The sequence below is a fragment of the Phocoena phocoena genome, chromosome 13 (genome assembly GCF_963924675.1).
Source record: "Phocoena phocoena chromosome 13, mPhoPho1.1, whole genome shotgun sequence".
In the NCBI taxonomy this organism is placed as follows: domain Eukaryota; kingdom Metazoa; phylum Chordata; class Mammalia; order Artiodactyla; family Phocoenidae; genus Phocoena; species Phocoena phocoena.
The window spans coordinates 67,183,412-67,209,396 of record NC_089231.1 but is presented as its reverse complement, the minus strand read 5'-3'; the positions used below and the strand labels follow the sequence as shown (position 1 = coordinate 67,209,396).

The following is a 25,985-nucleotide window of genomic DNA, read 5'->3' as shown; positions in this document are numbered from 1 at the left end:
CCTGGGTGGCACAAGCTTAGGGCAGATTTGACTTATGTTGCAAAAGTTTCGAAAACTGATAATTGAACTATGGCCCTGTTAAAAAAAATTCAACTGCGTAAACTTAAAAAATCTTATTGGCTTTATTCAGTGATTCATGAATTGAGAAGTATCCAATCTAGCAAACATAAAGAGCTCTGAGGAGCTGTACAAAGTGAAAGACTTTTATAGGCAAAAGGGAGCAGAAACAAGGAAGTTATTCTAGGCAGAAAATAGCATTGGTTATTGCAAGGTTACTTTCCTTTAGGGGATGTCAGGGGTCTATCAGGCAGATTACCTAGCTAGTGCTGATCAGGTGATTCCTGTTTGACTGGTTTAATATTCCATTTCTGGGTTAGCTGAAACTAGTTAAGTCTCAGTTTGGTGATGTGGGGCTTAGCATAAGTGACTCCATTTGGGGCCTGTTGTCTTGTTTTTAACAGACCACAGGAGGCAGACCAGAACTGATCCTAAATGGATCAAATGCCTCCTAAAACAAAGACTCAACATTTTCCATAGGATTTAACCAAGACCTAGAGTCTCACAATATAATATTCAAAATGCCCAGGATACAATCCAAAATTACTCTGCATACAAAGAACCAAGAAAGTCTAAACATTGAGATGACCCAAATGTTGGACTTATCAGAAAAAGACCTTAGAAATGAAAAGATAGAAAGTCTCAACAGAGAAATAGAAGATATAGAAAATAACCAAATTAAAAATTTTAAACTAAGAAACTACATTAATGAAAATTTGAAAATATATTGGATGGCCTTAGTAGCAGAATGGCAGAGGAAATTCAGCGAACTTGGAGTCAGATCCGTAGAAATTATCTGTAGTGAGCAGAACGTCCACCTCTGCCAAATGCCCTGTTCCCTGGAACATGTGACCGTTACTTTACATGATAAAAGAGAGTCTGCAGATGTAACTGACGTTATGGACTTTAAAATCCAGACTATCTAGATTATTGGGTGGGCCTAGTCTAATCACATGAATCCTTAAAAGCAGAGATTTTTCTCTGGCTGGATTCGGAGGTGCAGCAGAAGGAAAAGTCAGAGGTATTCAAAGCTTGAGAGGGACTCAACCCACTTTTTTTGGAGGGGCCACATGGAAGGCATTAAAAGGAATGTGGGCAGCTTCTAGGAGAACAGACTAGACCCCAGCTGATAGTAAGGAAGTGAGGTCTTTTTCAACTACAAGGAACTGAATTCAGTCAACAATCTCAATAAGCTTGGAAGCAGAATCTTCCCCAGAGCCTCCAGTAAAAAACACACATGATTTCAGCCTTAGGAAATGCCTTGATTTTGGCCTTGTGAGACCCTAAGCAGAAGACTCAGTCAAGCCCAGCCAGACTTCTGACCTATAGAAATTGTGAAGTAATAAATAGGTGCTGTTTTAAGCCACTAAGTTTGTGGTAATTTGTCATAGCAGCAAGAGAAAACGAATACATTTCCCAATATGAATAGCAGTGAGAAGTAGTAAGATATTAATTTAAGTGGATTATGAAAAGTTATATGTATATTATAATCTCTAGTGCAACCTCTAACAGAAACTATACAGAATTAAAGTGGAATACTTAAAAATATTAATAATTCAAAAGAAGGCAGGAAAAGGGAAATAAAGGAATGAAAAACAGAAAGGACAAATAGAAAACAATAAAATGGTAGACTTAAACCCAAATATCAATATTTTGGGCATAAACACACCAATTAAGAGACAAATTGGATGTATTAAAAAAGACCCAACTACATGCTGTCTACAGGAAACACACTTTAGGTTAAAAACAAATGGATATAAAAAGATGTATCACGTAAACACTACTTAAAACAAAGCTGGAGTGGTTATATTAATGTCAGACAAAATAGACTTCAAAAAATTAAGAAGGATAAAGAGACAGTGCATATTGATAAAAGGGTCAATTCACCATGAAGACATAACAATCCTAGGTATGTATGCACCTAAAAACAAGGCTTCAAAATACATGAAACAAAAAATAATAGAATTGAAAGGAGATGTACACAAATCCACAATTTTCGTTGGATACTTCAACATTCCTCTCTTAGTAATCAATAGAACAAGGAAAAAGAAAACCAGGAAGAGTGTAAAAGAATTGAAACCACCATCAATCAACTGGTCCTAATTGACATTTATTGAACACTCTATCCAAAATAACCTTTTTTTCCCCCAAGTGCATATGAAACATTCACCAAGACAGACCATATCCTACATCATTAAGTAAACATTAACAAATTTAGAAGAAATGAAATCATATAACATATGTTCTCTGACCTTGATGGAATTAAACTAGAAACCAATAACAGAGAGATGGCTGTAAAATTTCCAAATACTTAGAAGTTAAACTATACATTTCTAAATAATACATGGATTAAGGAGGACATTACAAGGGAAATTAGAAAATGTTTTGAAATGGACAAAAATGAAAATGCAGTATATAAAACTTTGTGGGATGCACGTCTCAAATCAATAATCTAAGTTTCCACCTTAGGAAATTAGAAAAAAGAGCAAAATAAACTCAAAGCAAGCAGAACTATGGAAATAATAAAGAGCAGAAATCAATGAAATAGAAAAGGGAAGAACAGTAGAGAAAATTAAAGACACAAGGTAGGTAATTCTTTAAAAAGATTTTTTAAATTGATAAACCTCTAGCCAGACTAACAAAGAAATAGAGAAGACAAATAATCAGTGTGGAGAATGGAAATGTGATGTCACTATAGACCCTGAAGTTAATAAGGATATTAAGGGAATACTATAAACAATTCCACATGCATAAATTTGACAATTAGATGAAATGGACCTATTCCTCGAAAATTACAAACTACCAAAACTCACCAAAGATGAAATAGATAATTTGATTAATCCTTTAACTATTAATGGAATTGAATTCTTTGTTAAATCCTTCTGAAAAAGAAATCTCCAGGCCCAAATAGTTTCACTGCTGAAGTCCAGCAAACATTCAAAGAAGAAATAACACCAATTCACATATCTCTTCCAGAAAATAGAAGAGAGAATACTTTCCAACTCTTCCTTAACCTAATAAAGGGCAACTACAAAAAGGCCTATAGCTAACATCATAGTTAATGGTAAAAGACTGAACACCTTCTAAGATTAGGTATAAGGTAAGACTTACTATAAAAGCTACAGTAATCAAGATAGTGTGGTATCGGTAAAGAGAAAGACACGTATCAAACAGAATGAAGAGTATGCAAAGGTGCAAAGGCAGCTCAATGCACAAAGGACAGCCTTCAACAAATGGAGTTGAAACCATTAGACATCCACATGAAAAAATATGAACCTCAAACTAAACCTCACACCTTATACAAAAGGATCATGGAAATAAGTGAAAAATTTAAACTCTCAAACATTAGAGAAAATCTTTGTGATATTAGGTTAGGCAAAGTGTTCTCAGACGTGACACCAAAACAACTATCCATAAAAGGAAAAACTGGTAAGTAGCACTTCATCAAAATTTAAAACTTTTGCTCTGAAAAATACACTTTTAAGAGAAATGAAAAGACAAGCTAGACTGGGGAAAAATATTTACAAATCCATATCTAATAAAGGACTTGTATCCAGAATATACAAAGAATTCTCAATATTCAATAGTGAGAAAACAAATCAATTTAAAAATGGGTAAAAAAGTTGAATAGATGGGGCTTCCCTGGTGGCGCAGTGGTTGAGAGTCCGCCTGCCGATGCAGGGGACGCGGGTTCGCGCCCCGGTCCGGGAAGATCCCACATGCCGCGGAGCGGCTGCGCCCGTGAGCCATGGCCGCTGAGCCTGCGCGTCCGGAGCCTGTGCTCCGCGTACCGCAAAAACAAAAACAAAAACAAAAACAAACAAACAAAAAAAGTTGAATAGACACTTCACCAAAGAGGGAATGTGGAAGGCAATTAAACACACAAAAAGATGCTTAGGGCTTCCCTGGTGGCGCAGTGGTTGAGAGTCCACCTGCTGATGCAGGGGACACGGGTTTGTGCCCCGGTCTGGGAAGATCCCACATGTCGCGGAGCGGCTGGGCCCGTGAGCCATGGCCGCTGAGCCTGCGCGTCCGGAGCCTGTGCTCCGCAACGGGAGAGGCCACAACAGTGAGAGGGCCGCGTACCACAAAAAAAAAAAAAAAAAAAAAAAAGATGCTTAACATCATGAGAGAAATGCAAATTAAAACTGCAATAAGCTAATACCACACACCTATCAGAATGGCTGAAATAAAAAATATTGGCAGTTCCAAATACTGGCGAGAAATTGGATCTCTCATAGTGGAAGGCAAAATGATATTGCCACTCTGGAAATCTGGTAGTTTCTAAAAGTTAAACATAACCTTTACCATACGACTGAGCAATCCCACTCATAAACTTATGTTCACATAAAAACCTATACACAAATATTTGTAGCAGTTTTATTCAAAATCGCCCAAAACTGGAAACAACCCAAATATCCTTCAACGGGTGAAGGTAAAACAAACTGTAGCACATCCAACAATGGAATACCACTTAGCCATAAAAAGCAACATGTGTGAATCTCAAAGACAGACAGAAAGTAGCCAGTCTCTAGATGTGACATCCTCTATGATTCTATGTATGTGGCAATGTGGAAAAGGCAAATCTATAGGGGATGGAGAAGAGATAGGTGTTTGCCAGAGGTTGGTGTGGGGCAAAGGTGTGACTGCCAAGGGGCAGCGTAAGGGAATTCTTTGGTTGATGGAACTGCCCTGTGTCCTGATTGTGGAGGTAGTTACACGAATGTGTTAAAACACAGAGAACTTTACACAGGAGAAAGTTAATTTTATGGTATGTTAATTAAAATTTTTTAAAAACTGAAAAAAAAGATATTCAAATAAATTTCTCTTTAAAAATGTTTTCAAAGAAATTTTCCACCTGGGTTTCTTCCTGATGGGTTTCTTCTGCTTTGGGGGGGCTCTGCCATACCAGCCCTGGTGTTTGTGGTTCTGTTTATTCATCTGTAAAATGAGATCAGTCTTGAGTAGCGATTTTCCTTCTCCCCCAACCCTAAAATTACACCCCTGGGCAGGCCCTTTGTGGAAGTGAGGGTGGGGCAGGTTTGGAGAAAAGGAGCATTTGGCCTCCAGTGGGCTCTGACCCACGAGCAGTTGTGCTCTTGACTGGCCCATGTACTGTTTGTCTGAAAATCTCTAGATTAGAATAGCTGCTCTTGACCCAGATCCACACATACCTCGGGGGTTTGAACAATCCTGGATTTCAGGGCCTACTGGTAGGGCCCACTCATTTATCCCTTTGGCACATACCCCACTGGACCCCAGCGGTCAGCCAGACCAGGGCACTGGCTCTAATGATCAGCAATCTAAACAAGGCCCTTTGGGGAAGCTGGAAGTGTGCTCCTTGTTCTAGGAGTCCCAGATTGCACATGGATTAAACATTGTCCTTAATCCAATGGGAAGTCTGAAAAGGCTTTGAGGTCTAGGCCTCCTTAAAGGCAGGGTCTGAAAGGACCGAAACCATTTTTCTCCCACACAGGATGACTTTTTGGAAGAGCACTTTCTAAGCAATAAAGGGCTGTGCGCAGGCGGGGAGCTGCTGTTGTGAAGACGACTTGCTGACCCGGGGCAGCAGGGCCAGAGTATCATTCGTGATGAGAGCTGCCAGTTACACCAAGCACCAAGCACCTACCATGTGCCAGGCACCGTGCTAAGGAAGCACTGAATCTTCACGACAACCTTGTGAGGAAAGGGCTGTCATCGCCTGGACGAGGAAACTGAGGCTCCAAGAGGCCCCACATCACACAGGCAGGAGGTGACAAGGCTGGGTTCCGGTCCACAGCTCCAGCCTTCTGAGCTGAGGCCTGTGAGAGAAACCTCTGAGCCTGATGTCAAGCCTGCTCTCCACACGTGCCCCGAGATGGAGACTAATACCAGCTTTCATCAAAGGCTGGTAGGGGATCTTGCCACGTACAACAGCGCTCAAAAAGAAATGTTTTTTAAGAAATTTTATACAATGGAATGGTTCCTTTGAAAACTATCTTATGCGTAAGTCCAATCTAGAAGACCAGGGTTGAAGGTGGAAGCAGGGTTGGCTTGGGGCCCCCAGGGCTCCTGGAGTACCGCTTGAAGGCTACTCATCCAGTAGGTTGGCACTTACTGTGAGAAGCATGGGAGGTGCCATGATGCTTAAGGCCGGCTTCGTGTTCAAAAGAATGAGGCAGGATTGTGGCAGACCCATTCCTGGGTTGGTCGGTCGTGGGGAGGGCTGCAGAATACCAAACTTGCCATATGCGCAGGGTGCTGGTCCATTTGGTTCACTCTTCCCTCTGGTCAGCAGCCATGAGCTGTCACTCACAGGGTAGGAAACTTATCTTCACCATCTTACATTTAATAAGCTGAATCTTTAAAGTTATGAATTATAAGATTAAGAGCTGCAGTACCCTTCCTTTTTACTTGCCCTTAAAAAAGGCATCATCTGGTTTTTCTGTATCAGTGAAAGTAGAATGTTTTAAGTACAGATCTTGGTGTAGGATCAATGGCAGATCTGTACTGACCCTGGGGCAGGGGCTGGTGGAATGGCTCACAGTGGAATCATCAGACGGACCTCCTTCTCATAGATGTCAGGGATCACTCCCATGGGGGAGCTGACCATGTGCACAGTGTTCTTGCCAAACAGCTGGAACTCATAGTGGATGAGCTGCTCCCAAAAGCCATTGTTGGGCCGGATGATGGGCCGGCATGACTTGGTCCATGTGTGGGCATCCAGCAGGGACATGGCGTGGTATTTCATGAGATAGGCAAGGCAGAGGGCGGCCGAGCGGCTCACGCCGGCGGCACAGTGCAACAGGGTGCGGCCCTGCTTCAACTCCACGCTGTGGATGTGGTCTGCAATGGGGTCGAAGAAGTCACAGAGACGTGACGTGGGTGTGTCAGCCACAGGCACCTGCACATAGTGGATGTCCTCATATAAGGTGTTCACCACCTCCACTGAGACGTTGATGACTGTGGTGATGTGGTTGCTGGAGAGCATGAGCTTGTTGTTGGCTGCTACCCCGTTGCTGATATACAGGCTGCTGGTGATCTGTGAGAGGCCGCTGACCGAGGGCTGCCGGAACTGAACCGGGAAGGCACACGGAGATGCTGTCATCGGGCTGGTGGCTCAGCGGCCAGTGAGACATAGATGCTGCATCTTCCTGCTAGGCTGTGTCTGTAGAAAACTGCAAGGAGGGAGAAGGGACAAATGAGGAGCCAAAGTTCTGTCCCCCCACTTAACATAATTCAGTGGCTGCCCACTGTCACAATGAGATGGAGCCCCTAAGCTTGGCTGTCAAGGCCATTTGTGGCCCAGCTCCTGTCCACCTCTTCAGCCTCCTGTTAACCTTTCCTGCGTCCTGAAGGGCCTTGGCTGGGCTGAGCCACTTACAGTTCCGTATGGAGGGTGGTCCTCTCTGGCCCAGGGCCTTTCCTGCTCTCATCCTAGAACCCCCTTTCCTTACAAGCCTGTCAGGTCCTAATCTGTTCCATTCAGCTGTTGAGCATTGGGATCTTAGCCAAGGGTCACTTCCTCAGGGAAACCTTCCAGAACTACTCCCCTCCCCCATATTTGATCAAGTTCCAGCTCCAGGCAGGCCCTATGTGCCCTGCTTCCTAACATTTCCTGAAGAAGTGCTTTTGCCGTGATCTGTCTGTGAGTTCTCTTGGGATATCACTGTATCTATCTTCACTCCTACTATGTCACCAGTGCCCAGCTGCGTGTCCCCACAAGTAGGTGCTTAAAAATATTTGCTGAGTGAAGAAATGACTCCAACAACCACAACTCTGCCTCCTGAGAGGTTTTCTGGAAAAGATGAGGTCTCTGGCCATGTTTCTCTAGAACTTTGGGGAGGAGCTGGGTGGAGGTGCGGGTGGTTCTTAGGCTGCTGGAGAGGAAGGCCAAAGGCTGCATCGACAAATCCTACCTGCCAGTACCCCAGAGTCCAATGCAATAGGCTCACCCCAGGTAGGGCAGATGGGGTTGGTTTGTTCTAGAAGTCTTGTGAGGGTAGGGGAAAAGCCCCACCCCCAACTTCACCCAGTTGGAAGCCTAAATGCTAAGGAATGTTCCAGATCCTCATCATCTGAAAACCCAGAGAGAAGTGGACTGAGGGCCCCCAAAACTAGTACCTAGTGGGCAACAGGAATAGGAGAGACTGCTGTTCATCACAGGGACAAAAACTGTGCAGAGGAGATACTGCTCTGCAAGGTGAGGGTAGTAATGAGAGGAAAGTCATTTTCATGCTAGTCAAGAAATATTTATCAGGCACTGTAGTGGGTGCTGGGGATACTGAAATGTACAAGTCAGCCATGCCCCCCCCCCTCAGAGCTCAAAGTCTAGTGGGAGAGACAGACATTAAATAGGCGATTATGGGTGCAACAGAGTTGGAAAATAGGGATAACAGTGCCTCCTTATAAAAATCTTCTGAGAATTAAATGAGGTAACCAGGGTAAAGTGTTTAACAACAGGGCCTGGCACATTTATCTACAAATGATAACTACTGTTGCTGTTGTTAGGAAAGTTAAAATGCAGGGCATTATGGGAATGAAGAATAATGGTATTTATTTCAGGCTGGGGCTACGGAGTTGCGAAGATCGCCTGAAGAAATGACACAAAGATCTGAAGAACGTTTAGCGTGAGGGAGAGGGAGAAGGAGAAAGAGCGACTCGGCAGCATCTCAGTTTCACCATTTTATAGCGTACAAAGCCTTTGGTTCGATCTCCAAAACAGCATAACGAGCCGGTGTCTGGAGTTAATATCTCCATTTTACACGCGGGGAAGGTGAGGCGGAGTGGGGAAAAGGACCTGTCTAGGGGTCACAAAGCAAGGTTCAAAAGCCGGTCTTTCTGGTCTCATTATGTGTGGGGAAAGTGGGTAAAAACCGCGGAGTTTTCGTTAATACTGGGTTATAAACGTGGAACAAAGTCCAAGGGTTGACGGGAGAAAGGGGCCGCTTCCAGGGGTGAGTCAGGTAGGTTTCCTGGGGAGTTGGCGTTGGAATGGGCTTCTTCGCCCGCTCAGTGTCAAGACCTCGGTGTCTTACCTCTCTCTCGAGGGCGGGAGGGCAGGTTAGTTCAGGAAACAACCTTGGGCGAGGGTCTCCAGGTGAGAGAAGACCGGTCACGACCCAGGAGCCACAATCCCCGCCGGCCCGGTGCTCCAGTTTCCATAGCAATGGTCCCTCGTCCCGGGGAGGAATAGGCCGTGCTGGGTCTCCGGAGAAACCCAGGCCTCGTCTCCCCGTCCCGGAGCTGCCCCGCCCGGATTCACCCGGTTACCCGCCCTGCGATCACGCGGGGACTACAGCAGTCCTAGTCAAGAAGTAGGGTCTGCTCTGTGCGCTGCACCCGGCAGCCTGTCCCCAGCCAGTTTCCATGGCAACGCTCCGGGCCGCACTACGGCAGCCGCCGAGGGACAATCCTGCCGCGTCCGCAGCCTTAGGGGCTTTGCGCACAAGGCCCGCCCCCAACCCCCCACCCCGGTCCCGCCTTCCTCTCGCGTCTCCCGGGCAACGCGCGGTGTTCAGCTCCTCGCGTCTGCGCAGAGGCTCGCTCCGCGTCTGCGCCCCTCACAGATCTTGGTTACCGACCGGGTTCCCGTTCCCGAGTCGCTCCCTAAGGTGGAAGGAGAGAATCCTGCAGTTAGCCAGCAGCGCAGGCCCGCCGTCACATGGAACCCATTGCTTGTGCGGTGGCACCCCCGGGCGACCACCAGTTCTGGCACCAGCCCGGCCTTGGCCTTCTTCCGGCGCAGCCGGAAGGCTCGGTAGCCGCGCCGACAGATCTGCTTCCTGCGGCCGCGGACCGCTCAGTCGCCGGTGCTCTTCAGGTGCGGCCCGGGGGCCCAGAGCGTTAGTCAGAGCCCGGGCCCCCGGGGGGAGCCGAACTCCCTCAGACCCCTGCTCCCTAAGCCGGCCGCGGGGACCTTGGCCCTGGCTCTTCAGAGCCTCGGGCCCCTCAGAGCCCAGCCCTTTCTTAGACCCCGGGAGAGTCTGAATTTCCCGGCCCAGCGCCTCGCCCGCCGTGGAGCCCGAACGCCCTCAGTCCAGACTCCAAAGGAGTCTGGAATTCCCACCTCCAACCCACGTATCCTCCGAAACGCCGCGGGCCCGGCTCTCTAGTGTACCAGGTTTGACGTCGTGTATCCCGAGGGTCCCTAGCGCCCTCTGGGCCGAGCCTTGAACTTCCTTAGAGCCTGATGAGGCACAGGTCCCCTCAGGCCTGACACCCCCTCTTCAGCCTCTACTTTCCGCAGTGGCCCAGGGAAAGCCCCCAGTTCCCTCAGCCGGGCCCCAATCCCCACAGACCCCAGTTTCCCCTCCCCTCCTCCATTTCACAGCCCCCTCACAGCATCCTCCAGGCTCCCACAGAGACCTTGCTTTGGAAAGCAATTTGGTTCAAAATGATCATTACTTATTACTTGAAAGGGAATATTTCCATAAAACTGCCTTTTCCCCCCTTCCCAGGAATTAATGGTAAATTTGGTGCACCACTGAGTGGGTGAAGACTGTTTCATGTGTCTTTAAGTATTTTAGGTCTTTTTTGTTTGTTTTTATAACGGAATTTGGGAGACTTTTGTGAGCGTCTTGATCTCTAAACTAACCTTTTCCAACACCTCATGTCTTTGCTTTTAGAAAAAACGTAAATGGGAGATAAGGGGTGTTTATTTCTACTAGTTTGTAAATGTAAAAACATTCATAAAACCACAGTTCCAAACTGGCTGAAAATGAATTAGGAAAAATTTTAATCCTTCAAAATGTTTTATCCTTTAAAAATTGTCCTATCAAAATATACACTTATAGAAAAATCAGGCAAGCAAAATGAATGGCTAGAGACAATGACTATTACCGTGTTGGTGTATATTGTTCCAGATCTATTCATATATATGTACTGCAACATGCTTACACATTTTTTTTGCGGGGGCTTGGGGAGGTATATGTCACAAAACAGTTTACTATTTTGTAATCTTTTTTCCCCCACCCAATACACTTTGGATGTCTGTTTTACTCATAACTGCATAATATTTTATTGTATGACCTAACCACAATTTATTCATTTGCTTCCCTATTGTATATATAGGTAGTTTCCAAATTTTAGGAAGAAAATATTATGAATAATTATTTTTAAGTGGGAAAAGATATGTAGTTGCAAAACCACTTCACAGTGTCACCAAATTATCAAAAAGTGAAAACTTAAGGCCTGGTATTATCCATTTTTGACCAATTCCTCATTTTGACCAAATTGTTATCTCTAGTTTGGCCTGGAGCACCTGGCTCCATTCCATCACACTCCATCCCATCCCAACTTGACCTCTCACCCTCCAGAGTCTCCTCAAGTCCTTGTCCACCCCAAACTTCCTTCACTTTTCCAGACTTTTCCCAAACCTTTTTCCCTTAGAATTCCCCCATCAACCAACCTAACCTCTGTCCAAACACTTTATTCTTTTTTCCTGTTTCCTCTGACCTCCCCCACCCAGATCCCCCTTATACCTAGGCTTGAGCAGTGCCCCCCACCTCAACCCCCCTCAGATTCATCCCTCTGACTTTGCTTCTTTCATCTAAGATCCTCGCCTCCCATTTCAAACTGTGTTTTCTTAAGATGACTGCTCCTGTGAACAGTTCTGAATCCCTGTTGACACTTCTCTTGTGGATTACTTTGACCTTTCTACATCCTTCTCAGGATGGTTTTTCCCTCTCAGCATCCAAGAAACACCCATTTAGCGCACATTTCCTACAAGAAGAAACCTAGGCCTACTCCCTTGCTCCTCTGACAACTATGACAGGGTGGTGCCTCTCCCAAGAAACTTGGGGAAGCCTCAGCCACTACCCCAGGATCCCATCAGATCAGGTCCTGTCCTAGCCCTGGCCTAGCCATCAAGCCTGTACCACCTTGTCCTCCCTCTCCAGCTTAATGAATTCCAGTGAAGCAGCAGTGAAAAAATTTTTACCCAAGAGCCACTTATCTCAGGTGATTATTCGTGACAACCTCAGTGCACAACGAATCTATGAGATGGAGGTAAAGTTGTCACAAGCTTTTGCATTAGAGGGTGTTAGTGGCTTGATCCATGTTCATTTCACTCTCCCCAAAACCTTGCGGGGAGATCACAGATCTTAGAGGTTATAGGAAGCCATCAAAGTACTCTAATACAAGCCCATTTTACAGAGGAGGCAGTTGAGACTCAGGGTTACTGATTTGCCCAAGGTGTCACAGCTGTTCCTGAGCTGAGGGAACCAAGGAAGACTCCATGTCTCTTGGCTCTGGTGGCATTTTTTTTCCCTCAAAGTACATTAGCTTTCTATTTAGGGACTCCCTGAATGGATTCCTACTATCTCCCATAAAAAGAAGTCTTGGCTCTTAGAGCTTGAAGTGGCATTGACACCATTTGGTCATTTTTTTCCTTCAGGGATTATCCCTCACTTTCCACATGAGAACTGAGGCTCTTCTACTTTTTGTTTATGGACAAGAAGGGTTTGACCTGCTTACCCAGAAGCCCTCAGAAGAAGAGGGAAACCGCAGCAGCATCATCCCACAGACTCTGATTAATTCATTAAATACATCTTTGGGGCCTGCTTGGGACAGGCACTGTTTTGGGCACTAGGAAGAGGCTAGTGAACATGATGGACTCTGAGAATGTACTCGTTTCTTCCAGCGGAGCAGGCAGCCCAGAGTTGAGCTGCTGTCCCCTTCTTGACTCTGTTGAACCTCCCTCCATGTTCCAGGACCAAATCTGGATGGCGCATGGGATTCTGATATTGAAAACAGTGGGAAAGATGTAAGAGATGGTGTCAGATCCTCTTAACGGTCACAGAGACCAAAAGAAGACTGGAGGCCCGGGTGTTTCTCCCTCTGCTAAATTTCCAGTGGCGTGGTGTAGTGGAAATAGGGTGGACTTGGACATGGGCAGGCCAGCTTTGTGTGAACTTGGGGAGTCACTTTTCCTCCAGGACTCTTCTCATTTGTAAAACAGGATCTATTGGGATCCTCTCAGTTGCAGGTGACACAAACTGAACTTGAACTCGTTCAAGCAAAATAGAGAATGATGATTTTACATAATCAAGGGTAGATAGGGCAGGGTCACCAATGTTTGGGATGAGTGATGTCAGGGACTCCAATGCCATTGGATGTGTCTTCCACTCTCCCTATCAGCTCCCCTTCTGCTTCTTTCTGCATGTTGGCATCGTTTTCAGGCTGGCTGTCCCTGGGGAGCATGGCCACAGGAAACCCTGGCCTGTAGCCCAGAAAGGAAATGGAGTGTTTCCATTGTTGGTCAAGTTAGACAAATCCTGGAGAAGGACTCCAGTTGGCTCAAGTTGGGTCACGGGCCCATCCATGCCCCAGTCACTGTGGTCAGGTAGTGTAGGCTACTCTGACTGGCCCAGGATGGGTTGGGGGCCAACCCCTATAACCAGTGGGTTTGGAGATATTGCACCTCTGGTAAGTGGGGTGAGGATCTGTGAGATATAACTGGAAACTCTCTTGAGTTGGCTTTATATGTGCCATCCTCCAGCCACCCAGAAGTTCTCCTTTTGAAGCTGTATTGAACCCTTACATGTTTTGGGTACACAATGTCCATTATGTATTATTACCCCATTTAATAGTTCACCAAACCGAGGCTCAGAGATGGAGTAACTTCACTAAGGGGTGTTATTGTGGACTTGCAAACCCAGGTCTGACTGACCATGGTGCAGGATGTTCTCCCTAAGGACAGGGACTGTCTTCTCTGTAGACCCAGTGACTTGCTGCAGGCCCAGCTTGTAGGAACTCAGTAGATTTGAGAGGCTTGAGTGGCAGCGTGACAGTCTTTCTCTCTCCCCCGCAAAGTGCTCCCAGCTTTGGCTAGCCACTGGCTTCTCAGGGCCTCCAGGAGGGCAGCTGAGATCTAGTGTCTTGGGAATCCTCTGAGCAATGCTCTGAGAACAGTGCATGATGGCCGGTATCCCTTTATCTATGGCCACAGTTCTCAACCAGGATGGCTTTGCTCCTCAGGGACTCTGGCACTGTCTGGAGGCCTTTTTGGTAGCACAAGTGAGAGTGGGATGGTGCTACTGGCATTTAGTAGGTGGAGGCCAGGGACGCTAATGCTGCTAAATATCTTACAATGCACAGGCCAGCCCCCTGCCACAAAGAATTACCTGGCCCCATGTCAGTAGTACCAAGGTCAAGAGACCCTGATCCATAGTAAAAGTGCTATCACTCTGTGCCTTGCTTAGAAATATCTGGGCATGTGTCCCATCTTCCTGACTAATGTAGTTGCTGTGAAGACCTGCAGCTGATTTTTCATAGTATCCTCTCCACAGCTACCTCATTGGAATAAGTAAATGAATAAGACAAAGGATATGCCTTCCAAAAGCTAGCAGTCTTGTTGGGGACAGGATAGAAATGGTAGAATAGAATAAATAAGTAGAGTTCAGTGTGACATAGGGGGTGTCACCAACAATATGTGGGGGGCACCAAGTGAGTAATAGGGACTGGGTGATAGGAGTTAAGGAAGGGGGTTTACAAGATGCACCCTTTCTCCTCCCCTCCCCTCTCTTTCTCACCACTCTTCAAATAGAGATGTTAGGTCAAAATCAGGCTCTGAGGCTGCAGACTGTCAGAAGGTACCATGAGTACCAGAAGGTACTCAATGCCCTCACTTTAAAATAGGGAAACAGAGGCTTCCTGTGAGCCAAGTTATTGATGAAATATTGGGTTCAGCTGGCTCCTTTTCCACCCTCCTATCAGGAGCACAGATGCCTCTCTTACTGTGAAGTAGCTTCTTCATCCTAAACTCACCTTTGTTTTTTGTAAGACAGGAGCTTCAGACAAGACCAAGAAAAAGATGGGCCACTTGTATGACAACCTGAAAAAAAAATTCATGACAGACCAGCTCAGAAAGCTGGGGCACTTGGCGACGGGAATCCATGAACGTCTGGCAGTACCTGGATAGCATCCGAGTGTACAAGGAGCCTAACAAGAAAGACCAACCACCCTAGTCAAGGCAGAGTGATCTGCCCTGGGGCCATGACGACACTAGGCTGATGGGAGAAGAGCTGGAAGGGAGCCAGTCTATACCACTGTAGAACAACAATAAATGAGACTAGTGGACAGTGGAGCACAAAACCCCTCAGCAATTCTAATATTTCTTGCCCTGTCCCATCCCCTCTTTTCTGGTGAAGGTGATTCTCATAGTCCTGTAGCTGCCCAAGTGGAAATGGCTGAATCGAACCAGCTTCCAAGGTTAAGGTATGACCTTTGGTACCCACATGTCTGGTACAATGCCAGGCCAGGTGCACTGGAACAGTGGTACCTTGGATGAGAAGGGCTCGGTAATGCCGCTGCCTGGCATTCCAGTGGTAAGGAGTCAGGGTGGGGCATCAGGCAGACCCGGGTTAAAGGCTATTTCTGCCATCCATCAGCTGTGTGACTTTGTAACCTCTCTGAGCCTCTGTTTCCTTATCCTAAAGAATGGGGAAGTAGTGCGGGAACCTACCTCCAAGAACTGGCATGAGGATGTGGAGCGCCTGTCCCGGGGCAGTGGCTCTCATCACGATGCCTGCAGTTAGCTTCCAGCCTTGTCAGTCCCCACTTCCTGGCCTGCCTGCTGTCCCAGCTGTGCCCCGACAGCCCACGACATGCCTTTACTTGCTCAGGCTCCTCATCTAGAATGCCTCTTCAGCCCCTCAGGTCTCTCAGGAAGCTCTCTGCATCCTTCAAGCCTTATCTCAATGCCATCACCCCCACCCCACAAGCTTCTCTGACTGTCTTCTGCCTCCTGCCTGCCCCTCCCCCACCCTGCCCAAGCCACATGGGTTCCCCTCCACTCTGAACTTGGCTTACCTGTGGTGGCTTCACTCTGCCTTCCGTAGTAGATGTTTGGGTATTTGTCCCAGCCCTTGATTAGACTGTACATTCTTTGACAGCGGGGGCCAAGGATCCCCCAAGATTTAGTTCAGGCCTCTTCTGTGCCATTTCCCCTACCCAGCCCCACCAGAAAAGGCTGCTCCTTCCTGTGCCAACACATCTGTCTGCACTGAGCATGCAGTTGGCCATTTCTTGTTGCTCCCTGTCTCCCTGACCACATTGTGAATGTCTCGATGGCCAGGATGCTGACTCGTTCATCTCTGCAACCACAATGCCCAGTAACATTGAATAGTTACTCTATGTTTTTTGAATAAATGTTCATTCCTTTGTTTAATTACAGCTTCAGCACAGTGCACAGAGTAAGGGCCTGGTACATATTTTTTTAAGTTAACCAAGTCCTCTCACTTTACAGATGAGGAAACTGAGGCCCAGAGAGGTGACCTGACTTGCCTGAGGTCATGCAGCAAGTTAGTGGCAGAGAACTAGAAGCAGGTTTCCCGACTGCTGAGGAGTGGTCATTCTGCATCACCACAGTTGCTAGGTAAGGACCTCAGTCCTCTTGGTGGCTTTCGGAAGCCCTCTTCATTCGTCCTCGTCCTCATCCTCATCCAGGTGTGGGGAACCGTATGTCAATGATGCTTTTATTTTCCCTTTTTTTTTTTTGGCCCACTGCATGATGTGGGATCTTATTAGTTCCCCAACCAGGGATCAAACCCACATCCCCCTGCACTGGAAGTGCCAGATTCTTAACCACTGGACCGCCGGGGAAGTCCCCTATTTTCTCTTTTAATGGTCTTCTTTTGAAAACATGATACTTTTCAGTGGGAGCCCAAATAGTCTTTTTCTAGGTTTTTGTCTGTTGTCTTGGCTGAACACAACTGATAAGAATAATTGACTTTAAATATTTAAATTTTATTATACAAGCAATATGACCACATTTGCCCAAAACAAAAATTCTTCTATTAGATCAACCATTGCTAGCATTTTGATGTGTTTCTTATATTTTGTGTATTCATTTCATTTCAACAACAGTCTTTTTCCTTGGCACTGTACCTAGAGAAGGGGAAAGGAAGGCTTTGGGGATCCTGGTGTCTTCAGAAGGCCCACAGAGCAGCCCTAGCCCCTCTTTTCTCCAGAGTGTCCCCAGGAATTCTCCACCTACTAGATCTTCCCTAATGCAGCCTCTCTGAGACTCACCCCAGTCTAGCCTCTGGCCACATGCACCCTTCTTCCCTGGATGGCTGGCCTTGGCAGAGGGTCTTTGCATCCTCATGCTGTGGCCCAACGGACTGGGGGACCCCTGGGAGTGGGGCAGGTGGGGGAGTTGGCATGTCAACCTAATAAGTCACTTTATAAGCCACTAACTCATCTCAGACTGTGTGGACTTAGTCTTCCCATTTTTGCATGAAAAAAACCAGAGGATGTTGTATTTAAGTAAGGAACAAGAAGTGATGAAATTCTGGAGAAACCGCCTAATTGTTGAGAGAAAAAAAAATAAAAGGGAAGGAAAATCAGTGAAGGAAGAATGGAGGAGTATTGGATGGGAAGATATTATCTGAGAAATAGAATCCTGAAGCTAAGGAGGGCCTTAGGGATTCTTTAGTCCAGAGGACACACACACACACACACACACACACACACACACACACACACGGAACTCTTAGTTCAAATGAAGTCTCACCTGGAAGCCCATTCCAGTAAAACCACTGACATAGTCACATTTATTGAGCACTCATATTCCAGGCACAAGGCTCAGCTCTTTTCAGACATGAGTCATTGATTCCTCCCAACAACAAAGTAAGTAATTTTCTTAGCCCCATTTTATAGATGAGAAACTGAGGCTCAGAGAGCAAGAATTCCACCTAAGATTGGGCAGCTAGTAAGTGACAAAGCCCACCTCAAGCCTGTCTCATCCAAAGACCATCTCCTAAGTGCCATGTGATAAGCTCCCAATCTTTATCACTCTAGTTGGAAGTGGAGGCTAGGGACCCTGAGCCCTCGGGAGCATGAGTTCACAGATGGTGATGTGGAGCCTCAGCTGTGTTGTCAGCTACCTGAGGTTAGGTGTTTCACAGAGAGCTGGACTAAACTCCAGGTCCCCCTTCTACCGGGTAGCTAAGGGGAACTTGTCACCCATTCTGTGATGGACAGTCTGTTAGGGAGAGTTAGGCTGCGTTAGCTGTGGATGAGGCACATGCCCACCCAGGAAGTGGAAGAACAGAACACAGGAGTCCTGACCATTGCCCATTAGCTATGTAAAGATGTTTTCAGTTTTGTCCTCAGGAAACCTTTGTGGAATATCCTTTGTGTCTGAAGAACCGTGCTGATGGCAGGGGGCAGATGAATGATGCTCTTTTAATGGGATTGAGTGTTTTGGGTGTACCTTTAATTCTTGATGAAGACACATTTCCTTCCCTCCTCCCCTTTCACCACATGCACGTCACTCCTTTAGGGTACTTGAAAAGCCTTCCCAGTTTAAAAATCTTGCTAGGTGCACAGTGGACCTAGTTCCTTCTCCAGAGTTCTCCATGACCTGGAACAAAGGGAGGGAACTTCTGTTTACCGAGCACCTGTTACACGCAAGGCATTTTATATCCTACCTCATTCAGTCCTCACAATTGTACTCTTCAGGTATCACGCCTACTTTTAAGGTGAGGAAACCGAGGCACAGAGAGGCTAAGGAACTTACTTGGAGTCTCTAGGTTTGAACCAGGGTGTGAGATGCATAAGGCGTACTCTTTCCACACCACCCGGCCCCAGTGATGCTTGGCTTCATTGCAAGCATCGCCCTCAATTTCAGCCATTGTCGGCTGCAGGAACTGCTCTGTGAGGGATGCCCATTCATGGCCCTGGGCCCTAACTTTCCTCCTAGGCTACCACTGTTGGCCATGTGGTCAGTGACATGGCAGGGAGGAATTCTTGGGTGAGGAGTCGTTCCCCGCATGGCACATCCCAGCTCCAGGCTGTCAGGCAGGGGCAGTGGCTTCAGATCCCAGCAGGTGGATGTGGAGCAGCCTACCAAGGGGCTAGGCAGCTAGAATTAGCTGTCAGGGAGCAGGGGAGGCAGTTGCAACTAAGAGTGATCCCAAAGTTCTTACATATTCACCCCATCCATCTATCCACATACCCATCCACCTATCCACTCACTTATCCATCTGTCCATGTGGCACTTCACCCCACAATCAGAACACAAAGGTGGAGAAACTGATTTTCTTGTTTGCTGTGCCACCTCTCACTTCTCCCAATCATTGTGGGGAAGTGGGGTGACCTGCTGACTGGGAGTGCCTCTGCCCTGATTCACTCCAACCTTGGGCAAGTCACATCTCCGCGCTGAGAGTCTGGGGAGCTGGAAAAACCTCAGAGCTGCCTCACGCAGGCCCTTCCTCTTATTTCATCAACGGGTGACAGAGGCAGAGAGTGGGGAACTGTCTTGCCAAGGTCAGATAAGGAATTAGTGTTGGATTTGGGACTGGATGCCAGGGCGCTGCCACTCATTTGTAAAGTGGGAATGGGAATCCTGGCTCTCCTCACTTCCTGGGATTGTAGGGAGGACCCCACGAGATAAGTGGTGGCAAAGTGCTTTGAGAAGTGAGGTCACCAGGGCAGAAAGTCCCAGAGGTGCAACCAAGGCCCCAACTGCTGGGCCAGCACAGATCCCACAATGACCACAAGGGGTCAGCAGACGCATGTGCACTCAGCTGGGATCTGCTGGAAGGCGCATACCTGTGAGCCAGGGCCTGGCAGGGAGACCAAATCATTTAATTCCTGGAGACCCCTAGCACAAACAAGAGGATGGATGCATCCCAGCCCAGCCCATTGTTGAATCGGGAAGTGTTATTCGGGTATTACAATTCAGAGCCTGGTCCAGCCGCTGACTCAGGAACTCTGCAGGGCTTTGAGGGCTCAGGGGGCTGGGCCAGGAGCAGGCCTTGACTGGGACCCCCTGTCTCCCCCAGTAACCTTTCTCTGGGCTTCAGCTCTCTAACCTGCAACTGTTCCAAGGAGGGTGGTGCTGGTGGCTGATGTCTGCACTTCCTTCTGTTCTCAAGCCTGGGATGTGGCACGGAGCTTTGCACACAAAATGCTCCATAAATGTCTGCTGAGTAAATGGGAGCAACTCCTGCCCCGAACAAAGCCAGAAAAATCCAGGTCAGCTTGTGGCCACAGATACAAATGTAGATGCTGGTTTTTGTCTCCTTTACCCAGGAAAAGAGATGCACAAGCTAAGAGGGAGGCAGGGCAGCATGTAGCTAAGAGCACAAATTTGGAAGGAAGGCCTCAGTTCAAATCCCAGGTCAGCTGCTTTCCAGCTCTATGCCCCTTAGCAAGTGCCCTGTAAAATAAGCCGGTGTAGATTTCCTCTGCTGTTATGCAATTAGATCTGGCTTACCTCTTGTCCCTTTGCCGAATGAGAATATCTGGCTGGAAGCTCTGCGTGGGGCAGAATGAGAAATAGCAGAGTCAGGAGGGCTGTCAGGTTGTATGTGAGTCTGTTTATTATGCACTGAGCAGATATGAAAGGATATTGGGAAATATGTGTACGGCATACAAATAATACAAGAGACCCATGGGCTCACAAACCTGTTTGAGGAATAAAATTCCCCATTTTAGTTCCCTGTTCTCACTCCTACCCTCTGCCATAACCTGTTGGCTTTGAGCCCAAAGCTTCCCTGGATTCTCTCAAGCCAGCTGGCTCCTACCTCCTCTTTAGCTGGCTTAGACAATGTTCTCAGCTGCTGCTTCCACCTGTTTTGCTCATAAGAGTTCTCATCCTCTTTCCATATTCTAAGCACTTGTTGAAATCTCTCATTCATCAGTGATCCGTCTTTCTTTCTTTCTTTTTTTGGCCATGCCGCACGGCGTGCGGGATCTTAGTTCCCCGATCAGGAATCAAACCCGCGCTCCCTGCAGTGGAAGCTTGGAGTCCTAACCACCAGGCTGCCAGGGAATTCCCTCAGTGATCCATCTTTATTTAAAATTGAAATGCTCCCAACATGGCCTTCCCAAGCCCTCTTAACTGTTCTTTTTTTCTCCATGGCATGTCACCTTCTAAATGATTTATTTGGTATATTTCTGTCTCTTCTTACTAGAATGTAAGCTCCAGGATGGCAGGAATTTTTGTCAGATTTCTTTCACTGCTCAATCATCAGGGCCTAGAAGAAGACTTGGCATATGATATGAATTCAATGAACATTTGTTAAATAAAGTCTTCTTTCTATTTCTATTGCTGTTGAATGCTTAGTACTTTTGGAATTTTTTATACTTTTGTTTCAGTGTGGTCTCTTTGGGTCTCAAGAAAGATGGAAGGCAAACATGGGTTCTTGTCAGATACCCTGAGCTAAAAGTCTCAGTGTCAGTGGTCCTTAATGTGGAGGGATCATGGACCCCTTTAAGATTATGATGAAACCTACCACAAATTGGCACTTACACTTAAAATTTACGTATAATTTATGAAAACCATACACTTCATCTTAAGGACCTGTTCTCTTAGAACATTTCTGGAAAGATGTGTAGAAACTATCAACACACTAGCCCCAGAGAGGAGGAAGAGGGGAGTTCTTCTTTCATTATATATCCTGTATACTTCAGTTCTATATAGTGCAAACATTACAATTTCAAAGTTTTAGAAACCAGTTAAATATTTTAAAGAAACCTATGTTCTAACCCCTTGGGGTGATCACAAGCTCACATGTGTTCAGGGGCTAGGGAGGTCAGTGCACGTGGCTTTAGGACAATAGGCAGAGGTGGGAGCTGTGGCTAAACGGAGCTTGCACACCCCACCCCAAGATGCTTAAATGCAAATGGCATGAAAAACATGGTGTTGATCAAACTTTTCTGGGCTTTTTTAAAAAAATATATTTATTTATATTTATTTTTGCCTGTGTTGGGTCTTCATTGCTGCCCGCGGGCTTTCTCTAGTTGCGGAGAGCGGGGGCTACTCTTTGTTGCGGTGCACGGGCTTCTTATTGCGGTGGCTTCTCTTGTTGCAGAGCACCGGCTCTAGGCACGCGGGCTTCAGTAGTTGTGGCACACAGGCTCCAGAGTAGTTGTGGCGCACAGGCTTAGTTGTTCTGCAACATGTGGGATCTTCCCACACCAGGGCTCTAACCCGTGTTCCCTGCATTGGCAGGCGGATTCTTAACCACTGTGCCACCAGGGAAGCCCGGGATAGATTCTTTAAAATCAGTGATGTTTAACCTTTCTGGGATCACAGACTCCTTTGGGAATCCCATGGAAACTAGGGACCTTCCCCCAGGAAAATGCACAGACAGGTAAAACTCCACAGGCTACTGCAGCATCTTCACAGACCGCCAGCTAAGGTTACCCAGGCATGTCCAGGAGCTCCAAGAACTTCGCTTTTGGATGCGTTCCTTGTACTAAAACGCTCGGCTTACTAAACTCTTTCTCTATTCCTTTAGAGAGCCTGAACTATGTTGCCACTTGCGGCGAAGTGCCCTGGCTAAAGCAGAGGCCAGCTGGCCCAGGTGGTGGGGCGGTGGCTTCGGGCCCCTGAGCCTGGTGGCAGCGGGAGGGACCCATAGACAGGTAATGGCTGCCATGGGGGGCGGTGGGCGTCCTCCTCAGCTTTTAGCGTCATCCGGCTGGGCCCCTGCGCTTCGGGCGCATGTTCTGGGTTTTGGGGAGCGAACCTGCCCGGGTCAGAGGCGGGGAGCTCTGGCGCGGGGCCCGCGAACAGAGCTGCGCTGGGAGCCGGCGGGCTCCGCATTCATCATTGTTCCCACAGCGCCTGGCACGGGTTGGGGCGCAGGCAGGGATGGTGGTTCGAAGCGCGCCGTCCCTTCCGCGTCGCCCGCTCGCCGAGCTCTCGCCCCACAAGCGTTTACTGGGCGCCTTCCAAGCGCCAGCCCCGGAGCCGGGAGCTGGCGACGCAAGGGAGGGACGAGGGTCCAAGTCCAGCCCGCTGCACGCCTGGGTGCAGGAGCATGCTGGCGAAGGCGGCGCGGGGCGCACCGGCAGCGGAGAGACCCGCGCGCGTCCCCGCCGCGCGCTCGTGACGGTGCCCCCGGCCCCGCCCCAGGCCTCCGCCTCTCGCTTCCCCCCTCCCCCCGGCTCGGCCGCGCTCCGGTCGACGGGCTCCATGGGGAAAGCGGCCGCTCTGTGCCGAGGCGGTGGCTGTGGCGGCCGCTCCCGCGGGCTCTCGTCGTTCTTCACGGTTGTCCCCTGCCTGTCCTGCCACACGGCGGCGCCGAGCATGAGCGCTTCCACGCCCGGCTCCGAGCCGGAGCCCAAGCCTCAGCACCAGGCGGTGCCCCAGCCCAAACGGGATCTGGTGTCAGAACAGGTGTCGGAGCCAGTTTCTGAGCCGGTGCCAGGATCGGAGCCTGAGTCCAGGAAGATGTCTGAGCCAAGGCCAGGGTTCAAACAGGAATTGGAACTGCTGCAGGGGTTGGGGACCGGCTCAGGTCACCTGGAAGAGTTGGGCTCAAGCCTGGGGGCTGGGCCCTTCACCAAGGCCCCATCCGAGCAGGTGCTGGCGCTGGGGCCAGTAGTGGGGAGCGTGCCCTTGACCAAACTCGAGTCCGGGTTGTTGCCGGCATCAAAGGCCCCGCGACCAGGGCAGGTGAAGACACATCTTGGGGCTCCAGTGCCAGGGAGTGGCACGCCCTCCGCTCTCCCGATGGTCTCACTTCCTCTGGACAGCTTCAAGGGCTGGCTTCTCAAGTGGACCAACTACCTGAAGGGCTACCAGCGCCGCTGGTTCGTGCTCAGCAACGGCCTCCTGTCTTACTACAGGTATGGAAGTGTCAGGGTGGGTTGGCTGAGTTTGGAGGGTGGTGATGCTGCAGCCATGGTGACAGAGGGCATCCAGAGTTGGAGGGCACTGCCACTGGCCTGGAGATGTTTGGGAACTCGCACTCCAGCAGGAGAAATAATGCCTCTGGCCAACCTTCAAGGGCTGGGGCCCTGACCTCAGGCAGGGGAGCCCCTGTGGACATGACCTCTGGCAAGCTTGGGTCTAGGGAGTGAGCAGTGACATTGGAGTGAGGGAGTGATTTGGGACCTCGGGACCCCTCTGGTCCTGGTAGTTGTGGGACCTGGAGCAGCCAGCCAGAGTCAGCCCCCAAAGTCCTTGATTCAGGAGCTTTCTGGTTCAGGAGCTAAGATCACTGTATAAGGACTGAGGGGGACAGTAACCTTGTTCAGTCCTTGGGACCCACTCATGGGAAGGGCTCCTGCTCCCTCCTCAGTTGGTCAGACTATTTCCCACTTTTCCTGGTGCCTGCTGGTTGCTGGGCCTTGGCCTGGGGGCACAGCAGGCTCACAGACGCATGTGACATGGCTTCTGCCCTTCAGGAGCCCATCTTGGCATTCAGCGGAGAACCAGGAAGCATCCCACCGTGGCCTTTCTTATTCTAGAAGCAGTATGGGATTCAACAGTGAAGTCCAGTGGTGAGATAGCTAACACTGTGTTCCACTGAAATGGATTGAAAGGGGGAAAGATCCTGAAGGCCGTCTGGGTATGTTTCCTGGGGATGGTTTAAACTTTGAGATCTCTGATCACTCTATACTATCAATTCTCAAACCTGAGTGAGCACTGGAATTCCCTGAAGGGCTTATTGAAACATCAAGTGCTCAGCCCCCTTGCTGAGTTTCTGCTGCAGTGGGTGTAGGAGGGGCCTGAGATTCAGCTTTTCTAACAAGTTCCCAGGTGATGCTGCTCTGGACCACAGTTTGAGAAGCACAGCTCCATTGTCATTGCAAACAGGAGGGCCCTGCCATTCTGTTTGCTGAAGCTCGGGTCACTTTGCTCACTTCACTCTGCTGGGCAGTATCTCTTCAGGTCAACCACCAGAGCATTTATATGGTCCTTCCTCGCCTTTTTGGAGCACAGCTTCTAGAGGATAGTTGAATCTGTGATGCCACTGAGAATTTGGGAGCTCCACTGAACTTAAGTGATGGTTCCCACTCAAAGTGGGGATCACTGTCTTTAATTCCTGGCAGGGGAGAAAGCTGACCTGTGTTTCTATAAATTTATTTATTTTATTTATTTTATTTTTGTGTTGGGTCTTCATTGCTGCGGGCAGGCTTTCCCTAGTTGCGGTGAGCGGGGGCAACTCTTTGTTGCAGTGTGCGGGCTTCTCATTGCGGTGGCTTCTCTTGTTTTGGAGCACAGACTCTAGGTGCGAGGGCTTTTGTAGTTGCAGCACGAGGGCTCAGTAGTTGTGGCTCGCAGACTCTAGAGCACAGGCTCAGTAGTTGTGGCACACGGGCTTAGTTGCTCCGCGGCATGTGGGATCTTCCCGGACCAGGGCTCGAACCCGTGTCTGGTGGATTCCTAACCACTGCACCACCAGGGAAGCCCTGACCTGTGTTTCTAATGTGTTTCATCTCATGTGGTGTCGTTGGTGCCCCTCAGCCCACTTGGCTGCACCATACAGATCACAGGACAGAGTGTTCTTAGAATTTGGCAACTGAGCAAAAAGAGATCCTTTTCCAAATGGTGTTTTTATCCCACTTCCCATACTCCGTCAGGTGTGTAAACATTTCACCAAGGCATACAATGATAGGGATCATCATGATTTGCTATAAATAAGTGTCACTCTGTCTCATAGGCAAGCGACATAACACATAGGGCATGTCGACTGTGGACCACACTCTCTGCTTTATGTTATGTTCATTTATTTCATCCTTGAAATCACACTGTGAGGTGGGTTCCAGGATTGTACAAATGAGGAGTTCTGAGCTTTGCCAGAAGGATGTGGCTTGTCCAAAGTCACTGGGCAGGGTAGGCAGTAGAGAGAGATTCTGACCTAGGCCCTTTGTACTCCAAAGTCTGTGCCTGTCCCAGATGTGTGTCCTAATGCCTGTTCATCCTTGAGTTCAGCATTTCTGAGTTATCTGCATTTTACCAGGTACTACTAGGGGTCAGTAGTTGAGGTCAAGGTAATGTTTATGAGTCTAGGGTCCCACAGTGGCAGGAAGGCCTAGTTCTAGTGGAAGTAAAATCTGACCTTATGTATTTTTGTTTTATTTTAATTGGAAGAGCAAAAAAGTCCCTCTTTTTTTCTTAAGATAACTATGTATAGACAGCTAGCTTTTCAAGATTATCTCAAAAGTACAGATTCTCTGGGTAATTAAGAAAAATTCTT

The 25,985-nt window shown here is 48.1% G+C and overlaps 3 protein-coding genes across 5 annotated transcripts in view; 2 read left to right on the top strand and 1 right to left on the bottom strand.

Annotated features, from left to right (window-relative positions):
* Positions 1-6,241: 6,241 nt before the first annotated feature.
* Positions 6,242-9,353, bottom strand: DUSP18 (dual specificity phosphatase 18). 2 transcript variants are annotated; one of them, XM_065890207.1, is made up of 2 exons: positions 9,075-9,353; positions 6,242-7,214 (listed from the first exon to the last, which is right to left on the bottom strand). In XM_065890207.1, exon 2 carries the CDS (start codon positions 7,142-7,144, stop codon positions 6,578-6,580), a length of 567 nt encoding a protein of 188 aa, XP_065746279.1. In that variant the 5' UTR covers positions 7,145-7,214; positions 9,075-9,353; the 3' UTR covers positions 6,242-6,577. The 2 variants fall into 2 exon arrangements, with proteins under 2 accessions (XP_065746279.1, XP_065746280.1); XM_065890208.1 differs by lacking the exon at positions 9,075-9,353 and having other exon boundaries at positions 6,681-6,869; positions 6,980-7,144.
* C13H5orf52 (chromosome 13 C5orf52 homolog) lies at positions 7,729-15,005 on the top strand. Its single transcript, XM_065889505.1, is given in 5 exon segments — positions 7,729-7,761; positions 9,606-9,859; positions 11,937-12,045; positions 14,822-14,917; positions 14,919-15,005. Coding segments are annotated over 5 exon segments (579 nt in total).
* A 7,967-nt stretch (positions 15,006-22,972) lies between these two features.
* Positions 22,973-25,985, top strand: part of OSBP2 (oxysterol binding protein 2) — a 145,343-nt gene continuing 142,330 nt past the window's right edge. For both annotated transcript variants that reach the window (XM_065889691.1, XM_065889690.1), the window contains exon 1: positions 22,973-23,628. In XM_065889691.1, the coding sequence (XP_065745763.1) occupies positions 22,973-23,628 (656 nt within the window). The remainder of the gene's footprint in view (positions 23,629-25,985) is intronic.